Source organism: Pongo pygmaeus, chromosome X (assembly GCF_028885625.2).
Source record: "Pongo pygmaeus isolate AG05252 chromosome X, NHGRI_mPonPyg2-v2.0_pri, whole genome shotgun sequence".
NCBI lineage: Eukaryota > Metazoa > Chordata > Mammalia > Primates > Hominidae > Pongo > Pongo pygmaeus.
This window is the reverse complement of record NC_072396.2, coordinates 47,905,819-47,921,365: the sequence shown is the minus strand read 5'-3', so window position 1 is coordinate 47,921,365 and position 15,547 is coordinate 47,905,819. Positions and strand designations below refer to the sequence as shown.

Below are 15,547 nucleotides of genomic sequence, written 5' to 3'. Positions count from 1 at the left end.
GTGAAGGTAGCCCCTACTTGGCCTGCTCCTCCCTTTCCCTGCCAACATGAGGCTAGAGCCCACTGCCCTAGAAAACAGCAAGGACTTCAGCAGACAGGGGGCATCTTGCAGAGAGACCTTGCGGGGCCACCCACAGTGTGATCAGGGCTTTGCCACCTAGTACAGGTAGACAAACTCAAGCCTGGGGCTGCATCCCAGGGTGGGGGTAGGGGACTCTCAGGGCTGAAAGTCTTGCCTGAGATTCAGCACATCAGACGACTTCACAACAATGGGGGCCCCAGGCACCCACCAGGCTCCTTCCATGGGCCCCAAGGGACCATCTCATCCTCCCAACAAGCTGCTGGCTGTCCCCTATAAGGCAGCAAAAGACCATGAAAGGCTCTTGGGGGTGTGTGTGAAGGGGCGAACTTGGCGACGAGACAGTTGCCACCTCCCTGGGCTCCTGGCCAACACAGCCTTGGCCCTCACACAGCAACTGGCTCAGCCCTGAGCCCTGTCTCTTATGTGCAGCCCGGTCCTAAGGTGGTTCCCTCCCCAGGGCTCAAGCTCGTTTTCCAGAGGCAAAAGGGGCCCTTTTGGAGGCTGTTCTGAACCACTGTGCTCTTCTACTGGGATGGAGCAGCAGCCACTTCATCCAACCCTCAAGGCTGTGGTGAGAACTCAGGGAGTCCTGAGAACCCTGTGACCCAGCCAGAGGTCAGGATGAATCCCAGATCTTCAGGCCCCACCCTCTGAATAGGAATCAGGTAAAGCCAGGCAATAATAGCACCTGCTCAACACTAGGTTGCTGCCACACCTTTGCTCTATGCGCGTGCACACACACAGATACACACACTCCAATTTTCTCTTCCTCCTCAAGCCACAGGGAACCCGAGTTACCTGCTCCCAGGTGGGCAAGAGTTAGAATCACACAGAGGCACTGGCGGCTGAGAGCACAAAAACCTTCAAGAGACTCTGGCAAAGGGGCCAGAGTCACACAGTAACATCCACCACAACCAAGGGCCAGTCACAGACACGAGCCCCAAATAACTACGGGCCCACATCACAGAAGGAACACACAGTAAGGACCACAATTACACAGTGGGTCCCCTTTCCATGGATGAGCGTCAGTGTCACAGATACAAACTCCCCAAAAGAAGGGGCAATGAGTCACACACATATTCCCTGCATGCCCCTTCCCACCCAATAAGTGGGTTAGGGTCAATCACAAGACAGTCGTCCCCCAAGCCCCGCCCCATGGATAAGGATCAGAGTCACAGACCCCCCCCCCCCCCAAAAAGTAAAGACCAGAGTCACATCCTCCCTCCGATCCCCCAGGAATAGAGACCAGAACCACAGAACATTTCCCCATGGACCGATAAACACCAGAGTAACACAGAGCAGCATCCCCTCTCCTATACACAAACTCAAAGTCGCAGACAACCGCTTCCCCACTGATAAACTTCGGTGTAGCCGACACAGTGATCCACAGTAGCCCACTCCCATCCGTCCCTCCCTTCCCCCAACCGGCATGCACCCATCCCATGTCCCAGTCGCGCACGCGCCTTTGCTCACACCAAAAAAAAAAAAACCAAAAAAAAAACAAAAAAACAAAAAAACCCCACAAAAACCCTCCCGGGTTGAGACATTGCACGAACCCCTCCGTTCCGCGCATCTCCCCCGACCCGAAGTCCGCCCTCGCGCCTCCTCTACGTCCCCGCCCCGGGCCCCTTACCTCCGCCCCCACGACCAGCGTCGACGCTCACCTTCTCGGCCCGGGCTGTCAAGGGAGGGCTCCCAGACATCACCTCGGCCCGCCGCCACCTCCTCCAACTCTCCCAGCTCAGCCGGAGCCGGAGCGCGCAACAACCAAGTCCGAGACTGGAGGCAGATCGGGGGGAGGGGAGAAGCGCCAAGCGCGCTGCCCTCCCAGGGAAACTCACTGCCGCCTACTCCCAGCCGGCCACAGTCACCAGCTCAAAATGGCGACGACGAGAAGGGAGTCGGCGCTCCGACCACCATCCACCTACTAAGGAAGCGCGCTCTGGCCGGCCCCGGCGATTGGTCACCGCCCGCTAGGGGACAGCCCTGGCCTCCTCTGATTGGCAAGCGCTAGCCACCTCCCCACACCCCTTGCGAACGCTCCCCTAGTGGAGAAAAGGAGTAGCTATTGGCCAATCCGGCAGGGCCCGCTTTTTAGAAGCTTGATTTCCTTTGAAGATGAAAGACTAGCGGAAGCTCCGCCTCTTTCCCCAATGGGCGAGGGAACTCTGGGCGATTGGCTGGGAACTGTATCCACCCAAATGTCACCGATTTCTTCCTATGCAGGAAATGAGCAGACCCATCAATAAGAAATTTCTCAGCCTGGCCGAAAACGGTTGGCCCCACGAAGCCACGACAACTGGAGGCAAAGAGGGTTGCTCAACGCCCCGCCTCATTGGAAAACAAAATCAGATCTGGGACCTATATAGCGTGGCGGAGGCGGGGCGATAATTGTCGCGCTCGCACCCACTGCAGCTGCGCACAGTCGCATTTCCGTCCCCGCCCCTGAGACCCTGCAGCACCATCTGTCATGGCGGCTGGGCTGTTTGGTTTGAGCGCTCGCCGTCTTTTGGCGGCAGCGGCGACGCGAGGGCTCCCGGCCGCCCGCGTTCGCTGGGAATCTAGCTTCTCCAGGACTGTGGTCGCCCCGTCCGCTGTGGCGAGAAAGCGGCTCCCGGAACCGACCACACAGTGGCAAGAGGACCTAGACCCCGAGGACGAAAACTTGTATGAGAAGGTGAGAGGCGGGGGGGTAGGGGGGGACGGAACCCCGAAGGGGTCAGTCCGGGATCGGCAGATGGGGCGCTGTAGAGGACGTTCTTAGGCAGTAGAGGACTGCGCGGCCGGCGAAAGCCTAGAAGACTTGGGAATTTTGCCTACCTTGTGTTCCTCCTTTGTCTCTCGATATCTTCGTTCCAGGGCCAGAGGCAGGATTGGTTTTATTTTGCAGACAGAAATCACACCTCAAGTGGACAGCGCTCAAAACACGTTAGAAGCAGTATAGTACAACAATGATAATACTAAACACCGATATGGCACTTGCTCGTTGCCGTCTGCATTCTTTTTTTTTTTTTTTATAGGGACGAGATCTCGCTATGTTGCCCAGGCTGGTCTCGAACTCCTGGCTCAAGCGATCCTCCCGCCTCCCGCCTCGGCTTCCCAAGGTGCTGGGATTACAGGCATGAGCCACCGCTCCAGCCCCGTCTGTGTTCTAAACACTTGACGTGCATTAGCTCATCTTATCCTCAAAACAAACCCCATTTCGAGGTGGGCTCTATTATTATACTCATCCTACAGATGAGGAAACTGAGACACAGAGATGTTAAGTGGATTGCCCTAGCTCACATAACTGAATACATGGTGGAGGTGGAACTGGTATTTGAATTTAGGGCTACCAGGTCTGCTGTGCTGTATTAATAGCAGACGCTGTGAAATCAGGCAGCACTGACGGTTATCCACCCATGTGATCTTGGTAGCGTAAACCCTTGGTGCCTCAGTTTCTTTGTCTGTAAGATGGGAACAGTAATAGGACATCTTCTAAAAAATAGGACACCCCACCTGCCTCATGTAATTAAATGAGTAAAAATGGTCAGAACAGCAGCTGGCACTTCGTAAATATGTACTCAGCACTAGAATGTGTTTATTATTGCCATGTTTCACCTCACTGAGATATTGTGAGGTGTTTCTATGTGAAAAGACTGGCACATAATAAGTACTTCATCAGTACTAACCTCTGGTTAAGGGGCTTGGATATATAGGATGCTTGTTCATTCTGTAAATATGTATTGAGGGCCTGCTGTACGCCAGGCTCAGTTCAGGGCCCTGGGGATACAGCAGTGTGGAAATCAGACAAAGCCCATGCTCTCATAGAGCTTACATGATAGTGGGGAAGACAGAAAATAAACAGTAAAATATTAGAAAACAATAATACAAAGTAGTATAATAGATAATATAACATGAGAATGTATGATATACAGAGAATGGGGAAGGTATGCTACTTAGGTAAACGTAGACTAGAAAGAGACACAGAAGGAAGAGAGGATATGAAGACAAAGTTAAGCAAGGTAAGTGGATAGAGAATGACTTGGGTGTAGGGGGCTATTTCATTAGGTTGAGCTATAAGAAATTGCCAGTATTCAACCATTTGTGAAGTATAAAAATAGCAGTTTCCTATGCTTCAACTTTGAAAGACAAGGTAACTAGGAGTGCCTCCTGAAGGAAGTGGTGATGAATCTAAAACCTTGAATGAGGAGACAGATCCAGCCATGACTAGAGCTGGAAGAAAGGCTTTCCAGGCAGAGAGAGCAGCAAGTGCAGTGGCCCTGCAGTGGGAAGGAGCTTGATATATCCTAAGAATGGAAACAGAGGAATTCAGTGAGAGGGGCACATGGAGACCAAGTTATGCAGGGCCAGAATAAGGCTTTGTGGAGCAGCAGGAAGCCCTCATTGACCTCTATTTCTCAACAGAACCCAGACTCCCATGGTTATGACAAGGACCCCGTTTTGGACGTCTGGAACATGCGACTTGTCTTCTTCTTTGGCGTCTCCATCATCCTGGTCCTTGGCAGCACCTTTGTGGCCTATCTGCCTGACTACAGGTGCATGGGGTGTCCAAGAGCGTGGGATGGGTAGGAGGCAGAGGCAGGGATGGAGGTTGAAGGGGACTCTGCCAGGAGTCTTGTTCCTGCACCATTGGGAATGGGGAGCTGAGATGAGGGATTGGTATCAATTGAGGCTCCCTCACGTCTACCCCTGCTATTTGCACTGCCAGGATGAAAGAGTGGTCCCGCCGCGAAGCTGAGAGGCTTGTGAAATACCGAGAGGCCAATGGCCTTCCCATCATGGAATCCAACTGCTTCGACCCCAGCAAGATCCAGCTGCCAGAGGATGAGTGACCAGTTGCTAAGTGGGGCTCAAGAAGCACCACCTTCCCCACCCCTGCCTGCCATTCTGACCTCTTCTCAGAGCACCTAATTAAAGGGGCTGAAAGTCTGACTTGCTAGTGTTGATTGTGTTGTGAAGGGGATATGGGGTGGGGGTGTCAAAAGCTTTAAAAGGGCTGCTGCAACCTTCCCTGGGTGTTCTGGCTATATATTGCTGTGTAGCAAACACCTTAAAACTTAGTGGCTTAAAACCACAATTCAGTCTTCTCTTTCATGGCCCTGTGGGTTGACTGGGCTCAGTAAGGTGACTCTTCTAGGGGTCTCAGGTAGTTGTAGTTAGATGGTGGCTGGGACTGGAGTCATCTGAAGGCTCAACTGGGCTGGATGTCTAAGATGGCTTCTTCACTCACATGTCTGGCACTTCAGTCCTCTTCCATATGGCCTCTCTGCAGCAGAACAGCCTTGACTTTTTTTTTTTTTTTTTGAGATGGAGCCTTGCTCTGTCACCCAGGCTAGAGTGCAGTGGCACGATCTCTGCTCACTGCAACCTCCGCCTCCTGGGTTCAAGTGATTCTCCTGCCTTAGCCTCCAGAGTAGCTGGGACTACAGGTGCCCGCCACCATACCTGGCTAATTTTTGTATTTTTAGTAGAGACAGGGTTTCACCATGTTGGCCAGGATGGTCTCGATCTCCTGACCTCGTGATCCGCCCACCTCAGCCTCCCAAAGTGCTGGGATTAGAGGCGTGAGCCACCGTACCCAGCCTTTTTTTTTTTTTTTTTTTTTTAAGAAGGAGTTTCGCTCTTGTCACCCAGGCTGGAATGCAGTGGCACAATCTTGGCTCACTGCAGCCTCCGCCTCCCAGGTTCAAGCAATTCTCCTGCCTCAGCCTCCCGAGTAGCTGGGATTACAGGCACCTGCCCCATGCCCAGCTAATTTTTCTGTTTTTAGTAGAGATGGGGTTTCACCATGTTGGCCAGGCTGGTTTCGAACTCCTGACCTTAGGTCATCCACCTGCCTTGGTCTCCCAAAGTGCTGGGATTACAGGCATGAGCCACTGTGCCCAGCCTAACCTTGGCTTCTTACATGATGGCTTGGGACTCCTCTGGATGACAGCGCGGCACATGGGAAGAAATTGTTGGCAGCTATCTTTAGAGCCAGACCACCTCACTGGGACCTCCTACGTTTGAAGAGAAGCCAGGGAGACCAGGGATTAAAGTGGAGGGTGAGTGCAGGGCTTTCTGTTGCTAAGGGTGGGTGTTTTGTCTCCCCTCCCTGTCCCCTCTGCTTCTCTCTGGGCTTTGGGGTTTGCCCCTGTCCTGTGTGTTGGTGAGTCTGGATGCCTGTATTCCCTTCTGCCCCAAATCTAGATGACCTCTAACTCAAGATATGCATCTGTGTGTGTGTACGTGTGTGCACGTGTGTCTGTTTCTCTCCTCACCCCCTTTCCTCTCTTTGTCTTTCTGTGTCTCGAAATCAAGAAGTCTTTTCTCCCTTACTTTCTACCTCTGTGGAAATAGGCTGTCTCCTTGCACCAGGGTTGCTGTCTCTGTCTGGCAGATGGAGTAGGGGACTTGTTCTGGCCCTGGCTGAGTTTGTTTCTTTCAAAAGCATCTCTGTTAAGTGTGGGCTTCCCTTCACCCTCCTGGCATCTCTTCCCTCCACAGCTCCCACATTCAAATCACCACCTCATATATTCATTGCTACCATCTCTGTCCTTGTCCCTGCCTGGGGCTTTGGAGGGTGTGGGAGCCTCCAGCCACTGGCTACAGGAAGAAAATCTGGCTTGCTGAATTCACCACTAGAGGCAATGCCCTACTTCTAGCTACTGGGTCTCAGGAGAGCCCAAATCCACTTACATGTGGCTGACGCGGGAGCCATATCTGCATGAGCCTTCCTGCAAGTGAGGAAGACCCTGAGGGCTTCCCCTGCCCCAGTGCTGCTTTGTGGGGCCAGTCTCCCAACTTGAGTTTACCCCAAAGCAGAGAGTACTAATGTGTAAAGGGAGCGCTCTCTACCCTCCTCCCTGCAGTTAGTGGGACTATGGAAGTGAAAGGGGCATGTTACCCCAGCCACCAAGTACCTGGGTATATTGGAGCAATAACCCCTATAATAAGCCTCAGCCTGGTGCCTAGAGAGCACATTCTCTCCACTCACCACCCACCAGGATGTAAATGCCAGAAGGGCAGGTATTCACATATGTTCTGTTCACTTAGAACAGTGACTGGCATGGTATGTGCTTGATAAACATTTGGTATTGATACCTCCTGTGTAGGTGACATCCCATACCCATCCTTGCCTTCTGGCTTACCCCCCTGAGGATGAACACTTCTCATTCCCCTCTGCTCTGCCTCATCAAGCTCCAGGGCTCTCCAGAAGCCTCCATTCTGGTCAAACAAAAGGCTGCACTTAGACTTAATCCTAAAATCCAAGCCCTGGCCCCATTCTGACAATACTACCTTCCCCTCCCTCATCATGGCCCAGCCACACTGACTGACTCTTTATAAATCATTGAATTAAAATATACACGCAGAAAAGCTCACAAAGCTCATTTACTTTTTATAAATTGGGCACACCCATATAACCAGCACTCAGGTCAAGAAACATACTTCAAGAGGCAGAGGCAAACTGATGTCTTGAGCTTGGGAGTTTGAGACTAGCCTGGGCAACGTGGTGAAACCTCGTCACTACAAAAAATACAAAAATTAGCAAGGCGTGATGGTCCCAGCTACTAAGGGTGCTGAGGTGGGAGGATCGCTTGAGCCTAGGAGGCAGAGGTTGCAGTGAGCTGAGATTGCATCGTGCCACTGCACTCCAGCCTGGGCCACAGAGCGAGACCCTGTCTCGAAAACAAAAAGACAAACAAAAATCACAACATGGCAAACCCCAGAAGCTCCCTTCAGGTCTTCCCTCTTCTCCACCAAAGGTAGCCACTCTCCTGACTTCTAACAATGTTAGGTTACTTTGGTCTGGTTTTGTGTCCAGTTTATTTCATTCTGTACAACGTTTGTGAGACTGATCAACATCGTCACATACATGAGTAGTTTGTTCATCCTCATTGCTGTATTCCATTTCATTGTATGAACAGACCAGACTTTAGCCATTCTTACGTTGCTGAGCATTTGAGTTGTTTTATATTTGGGGCTATTAAGAATTTTTTTTTCTTTTGAGACAGAGTCTTGCTCTGTTGCTCAGGCTGGAGTGCAGTGGTGCGATCTTGGCTCACTGCAACCTCCACCTCCCTGGGTTCGAGTGATTCTCATGCCTCAGCCTCCCGAGTAGCTGGGGTTATAGGCGTGAGCCACCAGGCCCAGCTAATTTTTGTATTTTTAGTAGAGACAGGGTTTCACCAGGTTGGCCAGGCTGGTCTCGAACTCCTGACCTTAAGTGATCCACCTGCCTTGGCCTCCCAAAGTGCTGGGATTACAAGCATGAGCCACCACGCCTGGCTAAGAATAATTCTGTGAACATTCTTGTACACATCTTTTGATAGACATATGTACTCATTTCTTGGGTATATAACCTAGGAATGGAATTGCTAAGTCATTAGGTAGACATGTGACCAATCAGTTTCAGTAAATCATGCCAATTTTCCAATCTACACTTTCCCAGAGGTGAACTCCCCATCATTCGGCATTTCCCATCTTTTTCACTGCAGCCATTCTGGCGGATGACCGACCTTTTTTTTTCTTTTCTTGAGACAGGGTCTCACTCTGTTGTCCAGGCTGGAATGCAGTGGCATGATCTCGGCTCTCTGCAACCTCCTTCTCCCAGGTTCAAACAATTCTCCTGCCTCAGCCTCCTGAGTAGCTGGAACAACAGGCACCCACCACCACGCCTGGCTAATTTTGTTTGTATTTTTTTTAGTAGAGACAGGGCTTCACCATGTTGGCCAGGCTGGGGATGACTGACCTTTTAAGGACAACATTGGGATGAAGAGGGAGAGAGTGCCTACTGAGTGCCAAGCCCCAACTGTGTGCCAGGCGCTGGTGGATATCAGGGTCCCTGCCCTTAGGAATTTCCCAGGATGAAGGCAGAGGCTGGTATGAGTGATCAGACACCTTAACACAATGTTTTCACCCTACTGTTCGACCCCAGGGACCTTTGAACTTTCATATTTTGGATGCAACTTTGTTCTGCCAACATAACAGATACCAGCCTCCTTTATCCTTCAATCTAATAGGACATTACCCAGAAAATAAAAATAGAACATCTTACCAGAATCACAGTGACTATTACCAATAAACATAAGCACCACAGAATAAACTGACAGCAGCCAAAACTGTGAACCTGAAACTGTGTTGAGGGAAAATTGATGGAAGTTTTTGATGTTCTCAACAAAATGTAGACCTGCAAATTTTGATCCTGAAATATTAGACTCAATGGAAACTGTCCACAAATACAGCTCAGAATGACAGGAGGTATTCATTCAACAAATATTTATTGAAGTGCCTACAGGGTCCTAGGCACTGTTCGTGTTGTTTTGTTTTTATTTTTGTTTTGAGATAGGGTCTTGCTCTGTTGGTTAGGCTGGAGTGCAGTGGCGTGACTATGGCTCACTGCAGCCTGGACCCTGGACTGAAGCGATCCTCCTGCCCAGGCACTGTTACAGGCAAAGGGGATACAGCAGGGAACAAAAGATTTAAAAATGCCCGCCCTCATGGAGCCTGTATTCCAGCTGGGAGAGACAGAAAATAAACAGCACAATTTGTGTATTATATGTATGTAGGGAAGTGATAAGTATGGATTAAGTTAAAAATAAATCCAGGGGCTGGGTGTGGTGGCTCACGCCTGTAATCCCAGCACTTTGGGAGGCTGAGGTGGGCAGATCACTTGAGGCCAGGAGCCTGAGGCCAGCCTGGGCAACTGGGCTGGGTATGGTGTCACACGCCTGTAATTCCAGCTACTCGGAAGGCTGAGGTGGAGAATCGCTGGAGCCCGGGAGGCGAAGGTTGCAGTGAGCTGAGATCAGGCCACTGCACTCCAGCCTGGGTGACCGAGCAAGACCCTATCCCAAAAATAAATAAATAAATAAATCTGGTAAGAGAGGTGTCAGGGAGTTGGGGGGAGGGGAGAACCTGCATTTAAATAGGGTAGTCAGCAAAGGTGATTACTTGAAGGAAAAAAATGTGAAGGAAGCCAGAGATGAACTGCACAGATGCAAGAGCATTTCTGGCAGAAGGAACCATCAGTACCAAGTTACAGAATCAAGAATGTATGTGCCTGAGACGGTCAAGAAGCAGCCTGAGGCCAAGGAGCTATCTGAGGGAAGCTGTTACTGCTTGAATTTGACACAGATAAGAGAATCAATGTATGGATTGAATCATCATTGTAAAAATTAACCAGAAAATGATCACAATGAAAATAACTTCAGAGAAATGAAACAGCCAAAATTGGTTTTGGGTTAACTGCACCACTGTATGGCATTGATCAAGGAATTAAATTGGTTCAGGAGAATTCACTCCGGTTCAAAGTTGCTCAGTAAAAATTCACCTGAGTTGAGTTGGTCTAATTCCAATTTTTTTTTTAATTTTTTTTTTTTTTGAGACAGAGTCTTGCTCTGTCACCAGGCTGGAGTGCAGTGGCACGATCTCAGCTCACCGCAATCTCTGCCTCCCAGGTTCAAGCGATTCTCCTGCCTCAGCCTCCCGAGTAGCTGGGACTACAGGTGCACACCACCACACCCAGCTAATGTTTGTATTTTTAGTAGAGACAGTTTCACCATGTTGGCCAGGATGGTCTCCCATCTCTTGACCTTGTGATCTGCCTGCCTCGGCCTCCCAAAGTGTTGGGATTACAGGTGTGAGCCACCGCCCCGGCCTTTTTTTTTTTGAGATGGAGTCTCGCTCTGTCACCCAGGCTGGAGTACAGTGGCATGATCTTGGCTCACTGCAACCTCCACCTCCTGAGTTCAAGCGATTCTTGTGCCTCAGCTGCCAGAGTAGCTGGGACTACAGTCGTGCACTACCATGCCTGGCTAATTTTTTGTATTTTTAGTAGGGACAGTGTTTTACCATGTTGCCCAGGCTGGTCTCAAACTCCTGGGCTCAAGCGATCCACCCGCCTTGGCCTCCCAAAGTGCTGGGATTACAGGCGTGAGCCACCACGACCGACCTTAATTCCAATTAAATTAAATTAAATTAATTAATTAATTTTTGAGACAGAGTCTCACTCTGTCATCCCAGCTGGAGTACAGTGGTGCGATCTTGGCTCACTGCAACCTCTGCCTTCTGGGTCCAAGCAATTCTCGTGCTTCAGCCTCCCAAGTAGCTGGGACTACAGTTGAGCACCATCATGCCGGGCTAATTTTTGTAATTTTAGTAGAAATGGGGTTTCACCATGTTGGCCAGGCTGGTCTAAAACTCCTGACCTCAAGTAATCCACCTGCCTCAGCCTCCCAAAGAGCTGGGATTACAGGCGTTAGCCACCGCGCCTGGCCTGATTCCAATTTTAAATGTTAGTGTTCGTAAGCAGAGCCAATACTTTAGAGGTCAAGTGCATGTGAGTCAGAGGGGTGAGTCCAGGGCCAGTTGAAGGCACAGGATCCAGGCAAAGCAGCTGGGAATCAACAACCATTACCTATACATAAGTGTGAAGAAGGATTCATTTGTTTATTCAATCATTTATTCATTCATCTCACAAATATTGATCAAGTGCCTACTATGTGACAGGGATACAGCAGTGAATAAAACAGGCAAAAATTCCTGCCCTGTTGGAGCTTCCTTCCAGTGTAGGGGACAGATAATAAATTTAAAGAACAATTAACAATTTGGAGTAATGATAATAGCTAAATAAGTAAAATACAGGCTGGGCACCATGGCTCATGCCTGTAATCCCAGAACTTTGGGAGGCTGAGGGGTGCAGATCCCCTGAGCTCAGGAGTTCAAGACCAGCCAGGGCAACATGGCGAGACCCCCATTTCTACTAAAAATACAAAAAATTAGCTAAGCATGGTGGCATGTGCCTGTGGTCCCAGCTACTCGGGAGGCTGAGGTGGGAGGATCGCAGAGGTCTAGGCTGCAGTGAGCCGAGATTGTGCCACTGCACTCCAGCCTAGGCGACAGAGTGAGACCCTGCCTCAAAAAAAAAAAAAAAAAAGTAAAATATATAATATGATAGTGATATATGTTGAGAAGAAAATGAAGCAGGGAAGAATATAGTATTTGTGTGTATGTGTTTGTATGTGCACGCACACCTGTAGTCCCAGCTACTGAGGCAGGAGGATCCCTTGAGCCCAGGATGTCAAAGCTGCAGTCAGCTATGATCCCTGCCACTGTATTCCACCCTGGGCAACAGAGCAAGACTCCCATCTCTAAAAAAAAAAAAAAAAAAATTAAATTTAAAAATGACGTTTGATGAAGATTTGAGGGAAGTGTCTAATTGAAGAGAGAACTTTGAAAGAAGAGTAAAACTTTCAAGACAGTCTAACACAGGGGTTAGGGGAACGTCCCCTGGAGCCATACTGCCTTGTCAAATCCCAGCTTCCTCCATACTAAATGTGTGACCTCATACTCCTATTTTCCCCCTCTGTATACTGGGGCTAATGATGTTAACTACCTCGTAAGGATATCGAGAGGATTAATCTGAGTGCTTACAACGTTGTTTGACACAGATTAGCTGTTTGTAAACATTGGCTGGCTGAATGAATTAATCTTCATATTAATACAGTAATCATGGAAGTTTTTAAATTAAAAAAAAACTTCTTCAAAAATAAGATTGTGGGACAATGGTTTGGGGAATGTTCAAATTGTGGACCCCAAGATGGAAGGTGGTTTTGGAACCCTGGCAGTCACTACTTCGAAGTTTTGGCTCTGTTATTGAAAGTGGTGGGGCAGGATATGGTGGCTCATGCCTGTAATTCCAGCACTTTGATAGGCCAAGGCGGATAGATTGATTGAGCTCAGGAGTTCGAGACCAGCCTGGGCAACATGGCAAAACCTCGTCTCTGAAAATTTAAAAGATTACCCAGCTGGTAGCACACACCTGTGGTTCCAGCTACTTGGGAAGCTGAGGTGGAAGGATTGCTTGGGCCTGGGAATTCGAGGCTGCAGTGAGCCGTGATTGTGCCACTGTACTTCAGCCTGGGTGACAGAGTGAGACCCTGTCTCAAAAAAAAAAAAAAAAAAAAAAAAGGTGGTATATATTTACTTATTTATTTAGCTGTTATCATTACCCCAAATTATTATTTGTTCTTTTTAAAAAAAATTTTTTTGGTCCTGCGTGGTGGCTCACACCTGTAATCCCAGTACTTTGGGAGGGCAAGGCGGGTGGATCACCTGAGATCAGGAGTTCAAGACCAGCCTGACCAACGTAGAGAAACACAGTCTCTACTAAAAATAGAAAAAATTAGCCAGGCGTGGTGGCGCATGCCTGTAATGCTAGCTACTTGGGAGGCTGAGGCAGGAGAATTGCTTGAATCCGGGAGGTGGAGGTCGTAGTGAGCCGAGATTGTGCTATTGCACTCCAGCCTGGGCAACAAGAGCGAAACTCTGTCTCAAAAAAAAAAAAAAAATAGTCTCCATAGTCTTGTTATGGTCCCCAGGCTGATCTGGAACTCCTGGGCTCAAGGAGTTCCCCCGCCTTGGCCTCCCAAAGTGCTGGGATTACAGGTGAGAGCCACTGTGCCCAGCCAGTCTTGTCTTTTTATTTCCTTTCCAACTCCTTCACCTCCTTCAAGTCGTTGGTAAACATCAACTTCTCAAAGTGGACTTTCCTTATTTAAAATTCCAATCCCCTTTTATTACTCATTCTCCAAATGTTTTCCCTGCATATCACACACAAACTGCGTTAGGCATGGTGTCCTTTTAGTTATGGTCATGGTACTGGGAAATTTTTTATTTTTTTTATTTTTGAGACAGGGTCTTGCTCTGTCACCCAGGCTGGAGGGTAGTGGCACAATCTCAGCTCACTGCAACCTCTGCCTACAGGGTTCAAGTGATTCTCATGCCTCAGCCTCCCGAGCAGCTAGGATTACAGGTGTGTGCCACGACACCCAGCTAATTTTTGTATTTTTAGTAGAAACCGGGTTTCACCATGCTGGTCAGGCTGGTCTGGAACTCCTGACCTCAAGTGATCCGCCCACCTCGGCCTCCCAAAATGCTAGGATTACAGGTGTGAGCCCACCGCACCCGGCCCCAGTCTACCTTTTTTTTTTTTTTTTTGAGATGGAGTCTCGCTCTGTTGCCCAGGCTGGAGTGCAGTGGCGCAATCTCGGCTCACTGCAAGCTCTGCCTCCTGGGTTCGCACCATTCTCCTGCCTCAGCCTCCCGAGTAGCTGGGACTACAGGCGCCCGCCACCACGCCTGGCTAATTTTTTGTATTTTTAGTAGAGACAGGGTTTCACCGTGTTAGCCAGATGGTCTCGATCTCCTGACCTCGTGATCCGCCTTTCTCAGCCTCCCAAAGTGATGGGATTACAGGCGTGAGCCACTTCACCGGGCCCCCAGTCTACTTTTTAGGTGTAAAGGTGTCAGGCAGATGGCGACTCCTAGGCATCCCACAAAGTAGGCTGGTCACCTTAGGGGCGACCTTTACCAGCTCAAAAATTCGTCTCACATTAGCAGTGAGGATTCGGGCGTCACCCCGAATAACAATCGTTATTTTCCTTACTCATAAGTTTAAGACATGGTAATGGGAATTTAAAAAAATAAATTAGGTTATTTTAGTGAGAGAGAAAGAGCAAGAGAGAGAAAGAAGAAGAGGAGGAGGAAGAAAGGGAGGAAGGAAAGAAACCATTATATTCTTTTTTTTTAAACCATTATATTCTAAATGAAGTAACTCAGGAATGGAAAAGCAAACATCATATGTTCTCACTTTTTTGTTTTGTTTTGTTTTTTGAGATGGAGTTTCTCTCTGTCGTCCAGTCTGGAGTGCAGTGGCGTGATCTCGGTTCACTGCAAACTTTGCGTCCTGGATTTAAGCGATTCTCCTGCGTCAGCCTCCCAAGTAGCTGGGATTACAGGTGTGTACCACTAGGCCTGGCTAATTTTTGCATTTTTAGTAGAGACAGGGTTTCGCCATGTTGGTCAGGCTGGTCGGGAACTCCTGACCTCAATTGATCCACCCACCTCAGCCTCCCAAAGTGCTGGGATTACAGGCGTGAGTCACTGTGTCCACCCTGTTCTCACTTACAAGTGTGAGCTAAACTATGAGGACCCAAAGGCATAAGAATGATACAATGGGCTCTGGGGACTGCGGGGGGTGGTGGGTTGGGGGGGTGGGAAGGCGGTGAGGGGTAAAAAACTCCACATTGGATGATGGGTGCACCAAAATCTCAGAAATCACCGCTAAAGGACTTTTTCATGTAACCAAACACCACCTGTTCCCCCAAAACTACTGAAATAATAATAATAAAATAAAAATAAATTTTAAAAACCCCTAAACCCATTAAGATAAGGCAGGACTGGTGGGTTGGGGCCAGATCACACAGGGGTTTGACATGTGTGTGTTTAGAAATTTATTTATTTATTTTTAGAGATGGGTTCTTGCTATATTGCCCAGGCTGGACTTGAATTCCTGGGCTCAAGCAATCCTCCCACCTAAGCCCCCCGAGAAGCTGGGACTATAGGTGCATGCCACCATACCCAGCTTAGAAATATATTTAAATTTTATGAATTAAAATCCTTGATGCACCAAGAGTTCATC

The 15,547-nt window shown here is 49.0% G+C and overlaps 2 protein-coding genes and 1 non-coding gene across 10 annotated transcripts in view; 1 reads left to right on the top strand and 2 right to left on the bottom strand.

Moving 5' to 3' along the window:
* Positions 1-1,879, bottom strand: part of RBM10 (RNA binding motif protein 10) — a 41,265-nt gene extending 39,386 nt beyond the window's left edge. For 4 of the 8 annotated variants that reach the window (XM_054470969.1, XM_063660519.1, XM_054470972.1 and 1 more), the window contains exon 1: positions 1,746-1,879. Coding sequence is in view for 4 of the 8 variants with exons in the window: in XM_054470967.2 (XP_054326942.1) it covers positions 1,715-1,784 (70 nt within the window). In the remaining 4 variants the exon portion in view is untranslated. Of the gene's footprint in view, positions 1-1,714 lie in introns of all 8 variants that reach the window. The other 4 variants (XM_054470967.2, XM_054470968.2, XM_054470970.2 and 1 more) reach the window with 1 other exon arrangement.
* A 255-nt stretch (positions 1,880-2,134) lies between these two features.
* On the top strand, positions 2,135-5,016 carry NDUFB11 (NADH:ubiquinone oxidoreductase subunit B11). The gene is made up of 3 exons (XM_054471020.2): positions 2,135-2,758; positions 4,489-4,619; positions 4,793-5,016. The coding sequence occupies exons 1-3, from the start codon at positions 2,552-2,554 to the stop codon at positions 4,914-4,916; spliced, it is 462 nt and encodes a 153-aa protein (XP_054326995.1). The 5' UTR covers positions 2,135-2,551; the 3' UTR covers positions 4,917-5,016.
* A 9,357-nt stretch (positions 5,017-14,373) lies between these two features.
* LOC129025613 (U12 minor spliceosomal RNA) lies at positions 14,374-14,529 on the bottom strand. Its single transcript, XR_008497342.1, has one exon. It is a non-coding gene; the product is annotated as a U12 minor spliceosomal RNA (small nuclear RNA).
* Positions 14,530-15,547: the final 1,018 nt, after the last annotated feature.